At 40.0% G+C, this 17518-nt stretch overlaps 1 protein-coding gene across 2 annotated transcripts in view; it reads left to right on the top strand.

Annotated features, from left to right (window-relative positions):
* GRK3 (G protein-coupled receptor kinase 3) overlaps positions 1–17518 on the top strand; it is a 95935-nt gene that overhangs the window by 68038 nt on the left and 10379 nt on the right. For both annotated transcript variants that reach the window (XM_025047313.1, XM_025047314.1), the window contains 6 exons: positions 3950–4016; positions 4487–4587; positions 8865–8931; positions 10000–10095; positions 13598–13760; positions 16038–16174. In XM_025047313.1, coding sequence (XP_024903081.1) covers positions 3950–4016; positions 4487–4587; positions 8865–8931; positions 10000–10095; positions 13598–13760; positions 16038–16174 — 631 coding nt within the window. The remainder of the gene's footprint in view (positions 1–3949; positions 4017–4486; positions 4588–8864; positions 8932–9999; positions 10096–13597; positions 13761–16037; positions 16175–17518) is intronic.

Raw genomic sequence — 17518 nt, forward strand, 5'->3', positions numbered from 1 at the left:
TGCTTTTATTACGCTGATGTTTATTGAGGGCTCTTCAGAAGCAAAGTGCTGTGATGGGGTCTGCAGGAGATGGGACTATGCCCAGGAGCCTTTGTCCCCTCAGCTGTAAAGGAGCAGATAATGTCAGCTGTTCCACTTCCTCACAAGGTTGCAGGTGGGAAAACCTCGAAAATATATGTGGAAGCATCGTATCCAGTTTTCATACACTGCAGAGAAGGGAGCCTGAGCAGCTGTCTCTTCTCGGGCACGAAGGGCCTAAGAAACTGAAACAAGCAGAGCAAGAGGGTGAGGGGAAGAGCACTGGACCACGGGGGCCTCCTGGGCACAGGCATGGAGAGCAGCGTGTCCCCTTTCCATCCCTGCGCTCTCGCAGATTAGCCACAGTGGCAGTCCTTCAGAAATGAACCAGACGCCTTGCCAGCCATTACCCAGTGCTCATGCTCAACCCCAGAGGTGCTTGGTGATGCCTGGAGACGTTTTTGCTTGCTACAACTTGGGAAGGGGATACTTCTGGCATCTAGCAGGCAGAGGTCATGGATGCGGCTAAACATCCTACAATGTCCTGGACAGCCCCACTGCCCCAGCAGAGAATGATCCAGCCCAAAAGGTCGGCAGTGCCAAAGATGACAAACTGCTCTTCCCACATCTGTGCAGGCAGGTTGAACCTGTGGACCCAAAGGTCTTTTTTGCTTCTATTTTCTGTGACTGAATATGTCTTGCAATGGCCAGTGTGTCTCACTGCTTCTGCTGCGACACTTCTCAGCACCCCTCGTTTTGTCTTGAGCACCCTGGAACAAGACCACAGAGCATGAGAGAAAGGAACCAGGATGTGAGAATTGTCCGGGCTGGAGAACACGTTTGCATCCCTGGACTCACAGTGATGGACCAAGCCATTCCGAGACCACGTGTTTGGGTGCTGATTACTACTTCCACTTCAAATGCCTTTGTCAGATACTTAAGAGCATCTGTGTGTTAAGATGTGTTGAATTGCCATCGTGAGCCTCAATCTGGATATCAGATGTCTCTTAAGGGAAAGAATCGATGTGGCAATAGCCTTGATCTGAAGCTTGTCATCATTGATTGTCTTTCCCTGGATGTGTCAGACACAGGGAGAGAGCCCACGTGGTGGTCTGGGGAGAGATGAGCTCTGCCTGAGGTTAACGAGTTTGTTCCATGTAAAGAAAAAGGAATTTATAATTATTTTGGCAGCTATTTGCTTAGGTTCAAAACAAATAGCATGTAATGTTACATGCAATCTTTTTCGTATTCTAAAATTAATTTTTGATATAAGAGTTTTTAATCATTTGTAATTATAAAGGTATTGATTTTGAACTTATTGTTTCACTGCTAACAGTGCGTGTGTGTATGTCTGTCTGTCCCTATCACTTATCATGTTTTGAACGGTTTCCCAGCTTGTTTGGGGGAGCTTTGCAGCTCTCCCAATCTATCTGTGATTGAAAAGCCACATCTGACCACTGCCCATGTGAATTTTGTTCCCATAATGTTCCCTGATGTGGTCGGAACGTTGCCTATGCTGTTGGGATAACTCGGCTCACATTGGAAGCTGTTGACAAGCCTGTCGCTGTCTCCTATTTAAAGCGGGCTGCATCAGGGAGCAGCTGTGATCACACAGGATCTGTGAGCACCACGTGCCTCACTCCGAATGGAGATTATTACTATCGTAGGTTTTCTTTAACATTTTCCAAAATAGAAACAGAATCTTTGGTTTTGTTCACAAAGAATAATCAAGAATACATTGGAAACAGATGTGCATCAAATTTTTAACTTGCAAGACCAAACTTTCTCAACACTCCAGCACAGAACTGAAAAGCTGAAACGCATTTTCAGTTATTTCTTCTAGAGTCAGACACGGAATAAACTATATTTATAAAATGGGATTTGTAGTGATAGGACCCATGTGCTGGAAATGTTTTTGGCGCTGCTAACTTTAACTCCAGTTCTCTTTTAAGCCTCCCTCTGGTCTCATGAAAGACTTTTTAAATTTAGCACAGAGCGTTTCTGTCAGAACACAGTGGTCCTTCTCTACAAGTGTCAGGATACAGCCCTTTCCTTCCGGCGTCAGATGCAGGCAAGTACAAGGGGTCAAGAGCGGGAATGGGGTCCTCTGGCATTGCACACAGGAGCCACATCAGGATTTACTGAAACATGAAGAGATCTTTATAATGAATAAAAATCCTTTTTTATATATTAAGGAACTTTGTGGGGGTGGAAACAATTGTGTCAAGCACAGAGACCAAGGTTTTAGTAAGATTTAATGAACTTTTATTCTTTTTCTATTGAACCATGAATGTGTTAATATCTGTATTTTGCATGAAAGAACGGTGCAAGTAGTGTTTTTTTTTTTTAATTATAATATCCTATAAAGAATAGATGTTGTTTGCTGTTATATCCTGTTTGCTTTTTAAATGCAATAATTTTATATTTTTCTCCTTGGAAACAATTTAGGTGAAAAGAATATTTCCCATCAAAACCTATTTCAAAGATTAGCATATGTTTGCTTAGTACTAATTTACCTCGTTTAGTTTTTTTTTTCCCAAAATTAATGTTTGCTAGAGATGGAAATTACTTTGTATTTCATTGCATAATAAGAAAGAAAATAAAGTGTTAGAGTGCCCTCTCTTGTACAAAGTGAAAATTAAAATATTTAAGATAGTAAATGTTCTGAAATATAATGATTTCATCAAGAGATGATTCAGTGCATAACTTAACTAATTCAGTGGGATGGCCCGATCAGTGGCAGTAAGTGGTAGTGCAAGGATAATGGAGTTTTATTTCTTTTCCTAAATCCCATTGACTTATGTGTTCAACATATCAATCATTTATAGAGTTAATCCATTTTATAGAGTTAACTTTAAAATATTTTACATAATATCTTGCCTCAGATTATGTTATGTATTCCTTATAAATAAATCTGTAGGATTAGTAATTTTACAGGCATGTCTTACTATAAGAAAACTCAATCATATATAGCTCTTCTTTAATTTTCAAGTAAATAAATAAGGCCATGGTTTTCTAATTTGCATGTTTACTAGTCTCTTTGAATTATAAGATTTCCTTTAAAAGCAAGCTTTCCCAGAGTTTAAAAAACGTGGTAAAGAGTAAGAATAATTTATTTTACAGAGTTTATCAAATTCATCTTTATTAATGTCAGATGATTTCTATATTAGATACTGTCTGTAAACTGCCATTGTCTTACTGCGAGCATAGTGATTATTTGGGTGGTTCCTTCACCATTTCTGTGACATATGTGGCGTTATGCCCCATTACAAATGAAGAAATTGACGCTGAAGGTTTACATGACTGGCTCACAACCAGTAAACAGCCATGTCACAGCTTGAACCCAGGTTTTCTGACTTTTAAGTCTAGGGTCTCCATAAGTAAAACATGAATAAGCAGCCTCAGAACTCTGCAGGATCTCGGGGACAACGGTTAGTTTATCTCTGTTATCAAAGGAATTTGCAGCTTAAAATGACTGGTTTCTAGAGGGGAAGTGTGTTCATTTCGGTTTGACTGCAGTTCCTTGGGTGGTTTTAGGGACTAATCATTTTACTGAAAAAAAATTGTATGAAAATTATCTCAAACACTAATGTGACAAATGTTATATAAATGACTTTTATTTCATGACTACTGTTGGCTAATATTATTTTTTTTCTAATGATGTTTAAAAATATTTTGAATGTATTTGCTAAAGCATATTTTAGTGCCATGGCTTCAATGACAAGAGGTCAGGCAATTCGAATAAGTGTAAACCTTGCTCTTTCAGAACCTAACATATCTGGTTACTAATTTTTCTCTGGAAATCATAAGTATGTATGGCTTTTGTATTTCTGTAGTTTTGAATGAATAATGATAGACAATAATTTATTAGTCAGCAATATGTGCTAAGTTAGCTGGTACCACATTATAATAGACTTTTGTATTTCCACAGTCACAGCCCTTTCCGACAACATAAAACCAAAGATAAGCATGAAATAGACCGGATGACACTCACCGTGGTAAGGAGATTAAAAACTCTCTTTTTTATTCGCATTTGTGTTCCCATTACAACGAATGTAAAAATTTGCTCTCTCAAAATAAATGAGTGACGATACAATCCCTAGAAGAACTTCTAAAAGAAAAATTAATGGAAATAGATAGCAAGACAAAAGTCAAGATTTGCTAACAATCAGTAAGAGAAGGACATATTAAATCTAGAACAAAACGAAAATAATCAAATAAAAGGTAAAATTACTGAGATGCAGAAGAGCAAGGAGGCCTTCCGATCCTTCTCACCTAGCCCCAGCCCGTGGATCGACTTTGAAAATGATTAGTAACCGTTCTGTATTTCTTTAGAGTAAATGTTCCTGATGAATCTGTAGTTTTTAACACTATCTTTATCCATGAGATGACCTTTAAATCTGGTTGAGTGTGAGGGCACTGTTTCCATGAGCGCATTTTCGAAGTTGTATTATTTTTTTTCCTTCAGAATGTGGAACTTCCAGAAGCCTTCTCCCCTGAACTCAAGTCTCTTCTGGAGGGCTTGCTGCAGCGAGACGTTAGCAAGCGACTTGGCTGTCGTGGAGGCGGGTAGGTTGGTGTTTCCTCCTGTCAGAGTCTTTTCCCAGAAAGCAAAACAGGCATTTTCAATATATCAGAGATCATTTCTAGTCTGTAATTATTGTCCATTTTGATTCCAGGAAGCAGGGTGGGGGAGGGGGTAGGAAATCACATAGGAAATATGTGTATTGTCCCATGTGTTTTATAATTAACAAGTTGAAGGAAATGCTTTTAAACTTTAAAAATTGATCATGATGGTGGAAAGGAATTCTGATATTTTGTAGTTTATTTGGTTAAGTTTTAGTAATGATTTATTTATAATTATGGTTAGTTTAATATTCTGATCAGGTTCTCACATATTTAATGCATAACTGACTAACTGCCATCTTATACATTCTATCTGACCCCTATCCCTGCAAAAAAAAAAAAAAAAGTCCAAGAAAAAAAAACCAGTGATACCTGGGAAGCTTTTAGAGGACTTAGAACAGACTTTTCCCCTACTTCTCCCCAACCCCGCCTTGCTTATCTTCCCATTCCTAGGCAGGCTTGCTTTGCATAAGAAACGGCTTTTAAACGTATGTTATATATATGTCTGTTACATATATGTGTGTGTATGTGTATTTTAGAGTAGCATATGTATAAAAAAAAACCAGTGATACCTGGGAAGCTTTTAGAGGACTTAGAACAGACTTTTCCCCTACTTCTCCCCAACCCCGCCTTGCTTATCTTCCCATTCCTAGGCAGGCTTGCTTTGCATAAGAAACGGCTTTTAAACGTATGTTATATATATGTCTGTTACATATATGTGTGTGTATGTGTATTTTAGAGTAGCATATGTATACTTATTATATGTATATTATATAGATAACCAAATAATGTGTTATATGCATATTTCCTTATTAATTTGAGAAATTACCTATTCCTACTATAACAGATGAAGATTTAGCTCGCTCATTACTTTCTACAGAGCCTTCCCTTTCTCCCACCTTCTGAAAAGAATTGAAACACTATTTTTGGTTTCTCTTTTGCTTAACATTTGTCACTTTAAATTATATACTTATCCAGTTGTACCTCGTTCCATCAATTATAAACAGGATCTTGAGTGATAAAGTGTAGGTTTTGTCATTCCTGTCTTTCACTGTCACCTTCTCTCCCACTGACTAGTTTTCGTCATTGTTAATTTTGATTTTTACATTGTCACGTTGATACTTACTCCCTATTCTGCAAGATCATAATCCATCTTTGTGCTTTGCACCTAGGCTGATTTCAAAAGTTGCAAGTGAAGAAGTAGTATTTATACTTTATGGCACCATCAGTGTGCTCATTACATAGTTTCTACATAGCCTGGTAATGAACCTTAAGTTCATATATGATATACAGATATAGATATATAGATATATATATGAGATATCCATATGTATATGTGGACTTTCATTTCCCTCTGAATTTCTTTCATGGAGAACTCAAATCTACCAGCTTCAATGACAACCAAGCGCCCTATTTCTGCTGAGCAGCATCATTCTATCCAACACGTCCCTGGTTGAATCTGCCATTTACTTGATCCCATGCCTTCTGTTTTCCTGGGCCCATCCCCCGCTCCATTAACTAGAGCATGTCCTCAAGTAACTCCTAATAGAGAGGGGGTGAGAGGTAAACTTTCTGTGTCTCTACATATCCAGAGTGGTCTCCTGCTGTCCTCAAACTTGATCGAATTTTGGCTGGATATAGCACTCTAAATGAATAATAATCTCCCACCAGAGCTTTGAAGATATTGCTTTATGGTGTACAAGTGAACAGTTGGTGCTGGTCACAGAACTGTTATCACTCATTACGTCAGGCACTTAGAGTCCTTTTTACTTGGAAGACTTATGTTCTTCAGCTTATTTTTATTTATCTGACATTTCCTCACCTCCATTTCCTTGTTTAGCTCTTAGAACCCCTGTTAGATGGATGTTGTGATTTCTGGAATGGTCATCTATGCCCTTGACCTCGAGCATTATCTGTAACTTTGCTTTGATTCTTTTTCACTTTCTGATAGCTTAAATTTCCAACCTTTTTACTGATCGCTTTTTACAATCTTTAGCAGGTTTAATTTCTTAAAGTAGAACCTTTCAGAGGTCCTTCCCCTCATTAGAATATACACCTAGCTGCTGGTGTTTGGGGGTTGGATGTGGAGGAAGAAAATTCGGTGGACATGTGTGCATGCATATGTGAGCATGCGTGCATGCGTGTGTGTGTGTGTTTCAAAGGTTCCATATATAGTTCCAACTAATATTCTATCTTCAGCCTGTGTCTTACCCCACACACACCCTGTGAGCCTGGAGCTTGGCATCTCAGTCTCCCAGGTGGCAAGCTCTACATTTTGCCATTAGTCACTGCCCCTCTGTCCACTCCCATCTTGTCTGCTGATGGTCCTCTGTCTCTTTGTGATGGGTTTATGTCTCCATGTTCCCCTTCTGTCATTTTAGTGATTGTTAGGAAGGAACAAAGTTGCACACCCAAGCTTAATCACTGACTTGAACCAGAATTCTTCTCTCTGGGGTATTTCTAATTGCTTGGACACACACACACACACACACACACACACACACACACACACACACAAACTTCTTTTTTAGCTTACTACATTTAATGTGTAGACAATGACGAGCACCAAATGGAACAGAATAAGAAAATCACCTAAGTGTTGGTGATGAAAATGCAAAGGGACACACTTCAACTTGGATTTCATTTATCCATTCGGTAACTATTTACTGAGCACTCCCTGAGTGCCAGGCACTCTCCTCAGTGCTGGGGCTGAGACAGTGGACAAGAGAGATAGGCCCTGCCTTCTCGGAGCTTACCTTATAGATGGGTAGGGGGAGGGGAGGGCGACATAATAGAAACAATCAAATAAGTAAGATGACTACAATGATAAACACATGAATGAGAAAAACAGGGCAGTGCGGTAGATGAGACACCAGCCTTGCAAAGCGGGTTGGGTAGGGACATTTTAGGCAGAAAGGTCAGCAAGGGTAGGGCTTTGAGGCAGAATCGAGCTTCTAGGATTTAGAAAAGCAAGAAAGCTGAGGAGCAAGGGGAGAGAAGTCAAAAACGAAAATGGGTCCAAATGATGATGGGATTGGGCCAGGCCCCACAGGCCCTTGTGTGTGCCAGGTAAGGTGCTGGATTTTATCGTAAGTGCACAGGAAGGCTCTGGAGAGTTTTGGCGGTGAGTGGTGATTTGGGTGCTATACGAAGTGGGTGGGCTGCAGACTGTGGTGGAAAGGGTGGAGGCCGGGAGGCGGAAAGAAGGTAATTAGAGCAGTTCAAGTGAGCTATGATGGTGACCATGACCTGGACGGTGGCTCGGATGTGTTTTGGTGTTCTCTCAGGAGGATGCAGAGCAGGACATTTAGCATCTCCTCCATCATCAAAGACACCACTGCCCCTCCTGAGCATGGCGTTGAGGACTGGAGGTGATGAGAAGTAGTCAGGCCCGGGACATGCTGAGGGTTGGCCGTAGAGTGTGAGGGAAGAGAAGAATGGGGGACGATCCTGGCTTATTGGCCTGAGATGGGAAGGAGGGAAAGTCAGGAATTCTGCTTTGGACCTTTTATTCTCATCTAAGTGGAGATGTGAAGTGGACACTTGAATAGGTGGGCCCTTTGCAGTGTAGGACAAAGGTCGGCATCTGGGGTACAGATTTGAGAGTCACCTGTAAGCATAGGGCACTTAAAGGCCCGGACAGGGTGATGTCACCCAGAGAGTGATTGTAGAGGACAAGGGCCAAGAACCAGCTCTGGGGCTCAGCAACAAGACCAGGGCTGGGGGAGAACCGTAAGTGGGGGGCGCTGAGAATATGCATATCCCTGACTCAGGCTTTCCTCAAGGTGTACAACTTCTGTTCTGCATAAACCGAGCTTTAGTAACGATCCTCAGGAAGACGTGCTTCTTAAATGTATAAAGGGGGTTGGCATGCACGATTAGATTAGATTTCTAGTTTGCTTCAAAATATTTGGTGCTTCATATTCCTCTCATTTTATCTCGCGACTTGTAGGCGTCGCTGTAAATCTCTAACGCGTAGGTCTTTCATTCCCATTTAAATTTGTTCTCGTGATTACGAGAAAAATATGTGTGTGTGTGTGTGTGTGTGTGTGTGTTTCTAAACATCACAGTGTTTCTGTGTTGTTTTGAAGCATATTTTACTTGCTTCAGGAACTGGAAATAGTTGCTCTTCTGTGTTCTTAATAGGAGATGATTTTTGCCAAATATTTCTTAGATTTCCAAATACACACTCACCACTGTTATGACTCTCTCTTCTACAGTGCACAGGAAGTGAAAGAACACAGCTTTTTCAAAGGCGTTGACTGGCAGCATGTCTACTTACAAAAGGTACTCCCTCCGGACCCCCACCTTGTTTTTGCGTGGACTCGTGCTGTGGAGACATGATCTGTTAGTCCGTGCTTCGTGCTCCTCGTCTCCATCTCCACTTCCTGGTTCTGTCCCCAGGGTCCCTTCCGCCCCAGTTTCCCTGTCCAGAGTGTCCTTCTTGCTCTCTATCCAGTGTGGCCATATGGCTGACTCCTTTGGGAGAAATTTCTCTCTCTTCATTTCCCTCTTGTAAACATTTTAAAAATATCTTCTATATAAAATAATAAATGGTGAAATGGAGCAGTTATCTAACTAATTCAAATGTCTATATAATTGAGACTCTTTTAGCTTTAGCTGCTCATCCTCTTGATTTCTTATTTCAACATGGACTGTATTTTATATTTTTCTGTATAACAGTGTACAAGAAACATTTGTCAAAAACGTAAATATACTTTCCAGCCCAGCACCATATAACTTAAGAATTAGCATAATTGTATATCAGCATAATTCCCTTTCCTTATTTTAAGATATTTTTATAGTCTCATTAATACAGGAAAACTTCCAAATTAAAGTTTTTTTTAAAATGTTGATTATCAGCTTTGGACTTGTTTTTGCGTGGACTCATACTGTGGAGACATGATCTGTTAGTCCTGCTGATTAGAATTAGAGCGAGCTCTGCTTCAGCCAGCATCGGCCTCAGGACCCTGGTTGTGGAGCGCTCTGTCTGCCCTGTTAAGGCTCTAGCATATGGAACGTGGTACCTCCATCACCTGAGAGCATGTGCTTTCTTAAGGTCGAGCTGGTGCAATGTGCAGTCTTGAGACTTCATTATATTTAATAATTATTTAAGACTGGACCTGAGTCTTTTTTCTTCTACTTAAATTTGTCTAAAATCTGGAGTCTTCCTTGAGGCCTTCAGTGCACAGGCTCATCTGTGGAACATGTAATATGATTCGTATACGTTTGACTGTAGTACACAGAGTGTAGCATATTAAGATCTTACACTGTGTTCTCTCCATAGCATGATAGGTCGGGATGGGGCCATGAGGCTGTCAGAGTAACTGAACCTTACTTCTTTGGGTCTTCCAGTACCCTCCACCCTTGATTCCTCCCCGGGGAGAAGTCAACGCTGCTGATGCTTTTGACATTGGTTCATTTGATGAAGAGGACACCAAAGGCATCAAGGTACATGCGCGATGTTTGCTTTCAGGTTTTTTGGAGGGTAGGGTTTTTTTTTTAATTGGAAATCAAACTTCGTGATTGTCTTAGTATTGGCCTGTTTGTGGAATGTAACTTATAAATGAATGTTTACATATTTGGAGAATGTAGAAGTCAAGGACCTAATTAGAAACTGTGAAAGCTTTTTTTGGACTAATCATTTTATGTTGATAAACTGCAAAATGGTCGCATTTTGACTGATTTGGATATATTTGTGATTGAAATAAAACTTGAATGTATGGGAAGCAGGATAAAAGAACTGTGTGAAAGCAAACATAGTTTTCCTTGTGCCCAAGAGCCAGTCATCTTAATCTTCTAAGTATTTAGATCTTTCTGTATTAGAATTAAAGGAGAAAACAGCATGAATCATGTTGCATTTGTCAATCAAAAGTGAAATAATCATTGGTTTTTTAATATAATCCTCTGCACTTTTCAAACTTTTGTTCATATCATTATTTTTCTAAGTAGACAAGATATAATTACAGATGGTGAGTCATGAGACAAACCCCCTTCTTTAGGATGCAAAGTCAAAGTGTATCACTACATGTCATGTTCTCATCTGCCCCACGTTCACAGCTTCCTCCAGAATTTCTCCAGACCCTCCTAGATGCTCCCTGTCGCCTTTCAGCTGCCTGTGTTTACACCTTTCTTATTTAAGCTGCCCCCGCCCCGTCATTTCCCCACCAGTAGCTTCTCCCGCCAGAAGGCTGCAGCACTATGAACACCCACACTGCGAAGTATAGATAAAAGACTGACAAGTGAAATGCCAGGACCCAGCAGGGGCTGTCATTAGAGAGCCACAGAACTGGAACCAGATAGGATATGGGGAGAGGAAGAGTGGATAAGTGGCTGGAGGAAGATGTGAAGATTGTGGAGAAGGAGAGCAGCCAGTGAGAGCAGGATGAGGAGGCCACGGGGAGTCGGGAACTGGGGAAGGGAGTGGCAGTGGGTGTCAGGATAGGAGAGGCTTTCGTAAATGCGATTGCGGTGTTCACGGGACAGGCTTCCCAGGAGCGGGAGGTTAGGAGAAGGAGATGTGGAGAAAGTCAAGGCCACCCCTGTGGTCTGGAGCAGTGGCTCTCCTAGGAGACAGCAGTGTGATCATTAGGCATCTTTTGTAGCCTGGACAGACATGATGAGTCAGGCGTGTAAGTACCAGTCTACAGCAGTGCTTTGGGGAACAGTCCATTTACAAAGCTATTTAAAAGGATTACCGCTGTCACAACAGAATTTTGTCATCAGATGTACTACTCTCCATCAAAGGGTGCTAAAAATAAAACAACTATGATGTGGGAGCCCACGAAAATTTTTAGTGTTAAAAAGAGATTCTCATTCTTTAAATTTTGTAAACCATAATCTGGGCTTTGGAGTCACACATTCTGGGCTCAGATCTGCACTTATTAGCTGAGTGAATTGGGGCCATTTAGGTAACCCCGTGAGCTTTGCTTTTCTTCCCCTGTCAGGTGACTGGATCCATTGCCACGCTTTCTCTGATCATAAATGACATAACCTGTTTAAGTCTCCTGGCATATTGTCGATTCTTACACTAGTAGCTTCTATCATTGTGGTTTTGGTTCTTCCTGACCAAGAGCTGAGAATGAGCACACTTACAACAGGAAGTGGCATGTGGCAGGGCTATAGCTAGAAGTGAGAAGCCCTGGTCCTGGCCCCAGGATGTCCTAGTTCAGCTCAGGAATCTGCATTTTAAGAAACTGTTTATTCTCTATCTTTAAACAAGCAGCCCAAACAATACATTATTCTTTAAAACAAGCAAACAAACAAAAAAAACTTCACATATAGATATGTTTTCTTCTGTGTTTTAGTCATTTTTAACAACATAGGCCAAGTCATAAAGATCAAGGCTTTCTGAAATTATAGGAGTTGGAAAGATTTGTATATAAAGCAGAGTTGACCATTTCAGAACAACTACTTAGGAAAGGAGTGTGTTTTCACTTTTACCAAACTCTTTAGACTCAGTCCCAGTGTCTCTAATCAAAGGGATCCCTTCTGGCCTTGGTGTTCTAACACCCTAGCACACACACACTGACACATATGGGTGTGCAGACACCTCTAGTGCTCACACTCAGAACAGCCGAGGATTTTTAGCTCTGGGCCTAATTTGGACATCCGAATAAAACGGAAAGGGGAAAGGATCTGTGAATCAAAGTGATCTTAAAACCAGCACATTATCGTAACAGGCTAATGTAAAAGTAGATGGAGAACGCCCCACATTGGGACTTGGATGCAAGTTCTTCTGGCGTTTCATCCTTGCTCTTTCTTTCCTTCTAAGCAACTTGCCTGTTATAATATCTGTCCAGTACAGATGCTCCTTGACTTATGATGGGGTTACAGCCTGATAAACCCATTCTAAGTTGAAAATGTTGTAAACTGAAATGCATTTAGGACACCTAACCTACCAAACATCGTAGGTTGGCCCAGCCGACCTTAAATGTGCCCGGAACACTTATATATTACCTACAGTTGGGCAACATCATCTCACTCTCGCTGCCCAGCATCACAAGACGGTGTTGTACTGCACATTGCTAGCCTTAGAAAAGATCAGAATTCAAAATTCTAAGTATGGTTTCTACTGACTGCGTATCACTTTCATACCATCATAAAGTCAAGGACCATCTGTACTTATCTCTCAGACAAAGGAGTCAGCAAACCAAGTTTCTAAAGGGATTTGTGCTTTTGAAGGACACATGCATTATTTTCTATCAGAAGAATCATTAGCCTTTCTGTCACAAAACTGTAGCTCTGATGCATCAAACCATTTTCTTTGCTCATTTTCAGAGTGCAGCCTCACCAAGGGGGAAGAATGAAGAAAGTTTGAGTAACAGTTTGGAAAAGAAATGCTATCATTAAGCGTAATTTTTATTACAGCATCTCTTAAAGGCTAAGTTGCCTAAATTTCATGTATGTTGAGCTTCATGCTTATACATTCGATGATACTTTTAAATTTGGGTTAGTTGAAATTCATGGAATGAATGGTAAAGGTGGCTTAGTTTACCTTTTGTTTTTCTCACTTTTCAGATTAATTGAAGGTGGTTAGAAAACTCTCCTGGCTCCTCCCTTTTAATTGTTTCTAAAACTATCCAAGTCTATTTTCAGTACAAATAAGATATCCTCACCATGACTGAAATTTAATTTTGTGATCAGAACCTTATAGAACTTCAGATAAAACCCTGTATAGGTTAGCTTTCACAGGCAAAAATGCGATGAAGATACTTTAGAAGATTGGGGTAAACTTAACTGATTTGGACTGAAAGTAAAGTGCTCATCAGTTATAACCATTTGTGGGTCTCGGTTGCTTGGTTGTCATTAGTAGAGATTTATGACAATTAAATTGTTCTACATGATTGTATGCTGTCATCTAGTTACCTTCCTATGTACAATTATGATGCTGCTGAATCTGTTGCCTTTGTAAGTTTGTTAAATCACAAATATCTTAATTTCTTAAAATAAGCTTCTTGATTGCGACCAAGAACTCTACAAGAACTTCCCTTTGGTAATCTCTGAACGCTGGCAGCAGGAAGTAGCGGAAACCGTTTATGAAGCAGTAAACGCAGACACGGATAAAATCGAGGCCAGGAAGAGAGCTAAAAATAAGCAACTTGGCCATGAAGAAGGTAACATAGTTAATGTCTCTCAAGATATTCCTAATGCAGTGAATTTTCAAAATTGCTCGTAAAGCTGAAAACGTATTTGGGTCATAAAGTACTTTCCAGTAGAGTGAGGGAAATGCCATAAGTTATTTTAGTTTTATCTGGCTTCAAAAGTTCAGTATAATATTTCAAAATATTTAGTCAACATAAAAATAAAAATGTATGAAGATGGCAGCATTTTGTTAGTATGTCCTTTTATCTTGGAGTGTTTGGGGGCAAGTTTGGAAGTTTTTCCTTAAAGAGTGAGTATTGCGGTGTCAGGAACAGGACCAGTGTCGCGGGCATGTGCAGTCTCATAGGTCACCCCACTTGGTTTAATGCTCTGCTGTCACTTACCACCTTGACATTCTTAATTTTTGATCAAGGCGCCTGCATTTTCACTTTTTACTGGGCCCAGCAAAGTATGCAGCTGGTCCTAGTGAGGAACTTGTCAGGAGATGAATGTATTTATACAAACAGCAATAAAGAATCACCAAACCATATTTTTATTTATAATATTTGAGTGCCCTATTTGGACTTCCAAGTAGACAACATAATATCGAGTATTAATTAATTATTCTTAATGCACCCAAAATTGTCACTCTCGATTTTTCTATCATTTTGTGGTTTTTGGATATTGAGATTTATTGTGGTCGATGATTATGGTAGGATACTATTTTATTTTACCTCCAAGCAAAGACCTTTTGATATTAACTTTATATAATAAAAATGATCGGAAACAATTTTGTTCCATGACTAGGTTACTTTGCAGGGGGGCATCTTCAGTCTTTACCAGTCTTGTCCACAGTTTCTCAGTAGCATTTATCATCTACTGAAAAAAGTGTCCTCGATGTGAGATGAATTAATTACTCCTATGTAAAAGTGCCCTGAGTACACCAACGGAATATTCCAACCCTTTGACTGTGCCTACCTCCGTTCTGCAGGGAAAGGGGCTTTGTTTCTAAGCTGTTCTGTAGAGAACAGCTCCATTGAGATTACTCCAGACTGTGTTTGCTGTAGTGGATTTTACACAGGAAATTCTATCAATGGTAATTTGCTCCAGGGAGGACCCTGATGTCATTCGAATCTTGACAAATTAGACCCAGGAAAAAATGACCTTGCTGAAGCGTTTCCTTTTAATTAGAGCTATAATTGGAGCGTCTAACAAATTAATGTATTTGTCTTCATGTTTAAGTAATTAATTTGGGCATAATGAGGTCTCGGTTAAAGATCTCAGAAGTCACCTTTACAGAACAGTATAGGCTAGGCTTAGATCTCTGGAGTGAAAACTTGGACTCCGAATACAGTTTAGAAGTGCTGACACAGTTGCCGTTATAATGGCACCTCCGTGAAGCTCACACCCTGTCACAGCTGACCCACCCTGGTTCCGTCTTCGTTTGTTCTTTCCCCCTCCTGCAACACAGCATGGATATTGCTTGTTTGACTGCGTCTGAATCTCCTACCAGAATGAAAGCTCCCTGAAGGCAAGGAGTTTTGTCTTTTTTACTCATTGCTGAATCCGGAATGCCTAGAACGTGCCCAGCGTTTAGGCGCTCACTTAATAGTTGTTGGATGAATGACTGAGGAAGCGAATGAGTTATCTTAGCACAATCACCCAAGCTCTTAATAAAGGCAAAGCAAGCCACTTAAAATTAACCTTTTTTATTTTATTTTTGAGTCAGTACTTTACTATAAAAGGGTAATCGGGATTCAACATGAGTATGTTGAGTCTCTCTACATACCCACATATTTGAGGGATAAACATAACTAAGTCAAGGAGTAAACAGATTTTGATCCTTGTGTTACTTTGGCTTACTTCGACAAGAAAATCCCCATTCTGTTATTATTGATCAAATAAGGGGTAGGGTAAAGATCGAGCCTCAGTCCCACATAGAGACAGAGGTGCTTTGGGTGTGGTTTGAATTTAATTATACTATATTCTCCAGATCTTGTTCTACATAATGAAAAAATAGTTCGAGAACAAACTTTTGCCCTCAGAGCAATAAATGAACATCATCATGAATTTATCAGAAAATTGAGAAGCAACTATTTAGTACTTTAGTAGAGAAACAGCTAAAGAAACCTCTGTTCTTAGATTCCCAGTTCACATTCATTTAAAAACTGAAATAATGATCTCTACAATGTGTTGCTTTTATAGAAACTTGATTTTCCCAAAAAAGAATGTAATTCTCTCTTTCCAAGAATAATATAGACATTCTGTTTCAGAGCATATTTAATGTATAGTTATTTTATATTCCTCAGATTACGCTCTGGGAAAAGACTGTATTATGCATGGGTACATGCTGAAACTGGGAAACCCGTTTCTGACTCAGTGGCAGCGTCGATATTTTTACCTCTTTCCAAACAGACTTGAATGGAGAGGAGAGGGAGAGTCACGAGTAAGTCTAACGCATATTACCAAGTGCTCACTGTTACTCTTATCGAATGTCATATGATTGTTTTATATTGCTGGCATATCTTGTAAAATAGCCTCCTAAGCTCTGTGTGTCTATTTTAACTTGTATGCATGAGATTTTCACGTTCAAACTGTAATGTTTAAACTTCTGAATCGAGGAAGGATTTTGTAATATCTGAAAACCGAATGTGCCATTTACTGAGGTCAAAAGCCGACAGATTCGAAGAAGTCTGGAGAGTGGTTGAGTAGATCAAACAAGATGAAAAATCTAGGACTTTGGCACCAGTGTCTCGGGTACTTTGAGTACATTATGCTGACTCTCCAAGCCTCAGTTTCCTCATCTATAAAATGGGAGAAGTAGAAATTACAACAACTACGACAACTGTTTGCATATTTATCTTCAACCAGGTGCTGTTAAAAAAAACAAAAAAAAACTCATTTAATGTGTACCAATCTTTGAGGATCCAGCTCTTATTTTATAAAGAGGGAACCAAGGCTTAGAGAGGGAAGGTCTGGCGCCCACGACATCATTAGATGGTTGTAAGTGAGGAGTGATTCTGACCAGGCTCCGCTCGCACTCCCAGTGTCTCCATTATACAGCTGGCCTCCCCTAGTTGAAGGCAAATGAAATGCAGTAAATGATGTAAGCTGTCATGCTTGGCACCGAGGCAAGGTCACCAAACCATCCTTCCTTTCATCTCTACCTAGTCAGAAAATTATAAGTGGGTTCCATACAATAGTCGGGAAGACACATCTACCCTCTGAAGTCCTTGCAAGAGTTAATATTTGTGAACAAGATAAAAAGAAATTTCTGATCCACACTGTCCCTTTTAGCAAGTCAGGCAGCATTTATTAAGTGCCTGCTGTGCGAGGAGCCCAAGACTTGTTACCATGGAACACTGCCAGCCCAGGTGGGTGGTACGCTTCCACTCTTGGGGAGGGAATGGTTAGTCATTGAGGACCAACTAAGCAAGACAGTGGTCCCACATGTTCAAAACATAGTTGATGTGTTGGATATATCAGAATGCTGCCCATCAGTTCTCCAGTGATCAGCAGTGTGGATAGAAAGAAGCCCAATTATTTGACTTGGGAATGTGTTTTTTATACCCCTGTTGGTAAAGTTGCTGTTTAATTATGAGTGATTGCTACTGCATATTACCATATTTTACATAAACAAGATCCTCTCACTATTACTAATGCCATAGAAAGCATTTTCTAAAAATTAATACATCTAGGATCTGAGTTATGATTAATCAGACTCTTTGGGGAGGGGTCCTGATTGTAACTCAGCTGCTGATGTTATATAATATATACATTATAATATATG

Source organism: Pteropus alecto, unplaced genomic scaffold (genome assembly GCF_000325575.1).
Source record: "Pteropus alecto unplaced genomic scaffold, ASM32557v1 scaffold190, whole genome shotgun sequence".
NCBI lineage: Eukaryota > Metazoa > Chordata > Mammalia > Chiroptera > Pteropodidae > Pteropus > Pteropus alecto.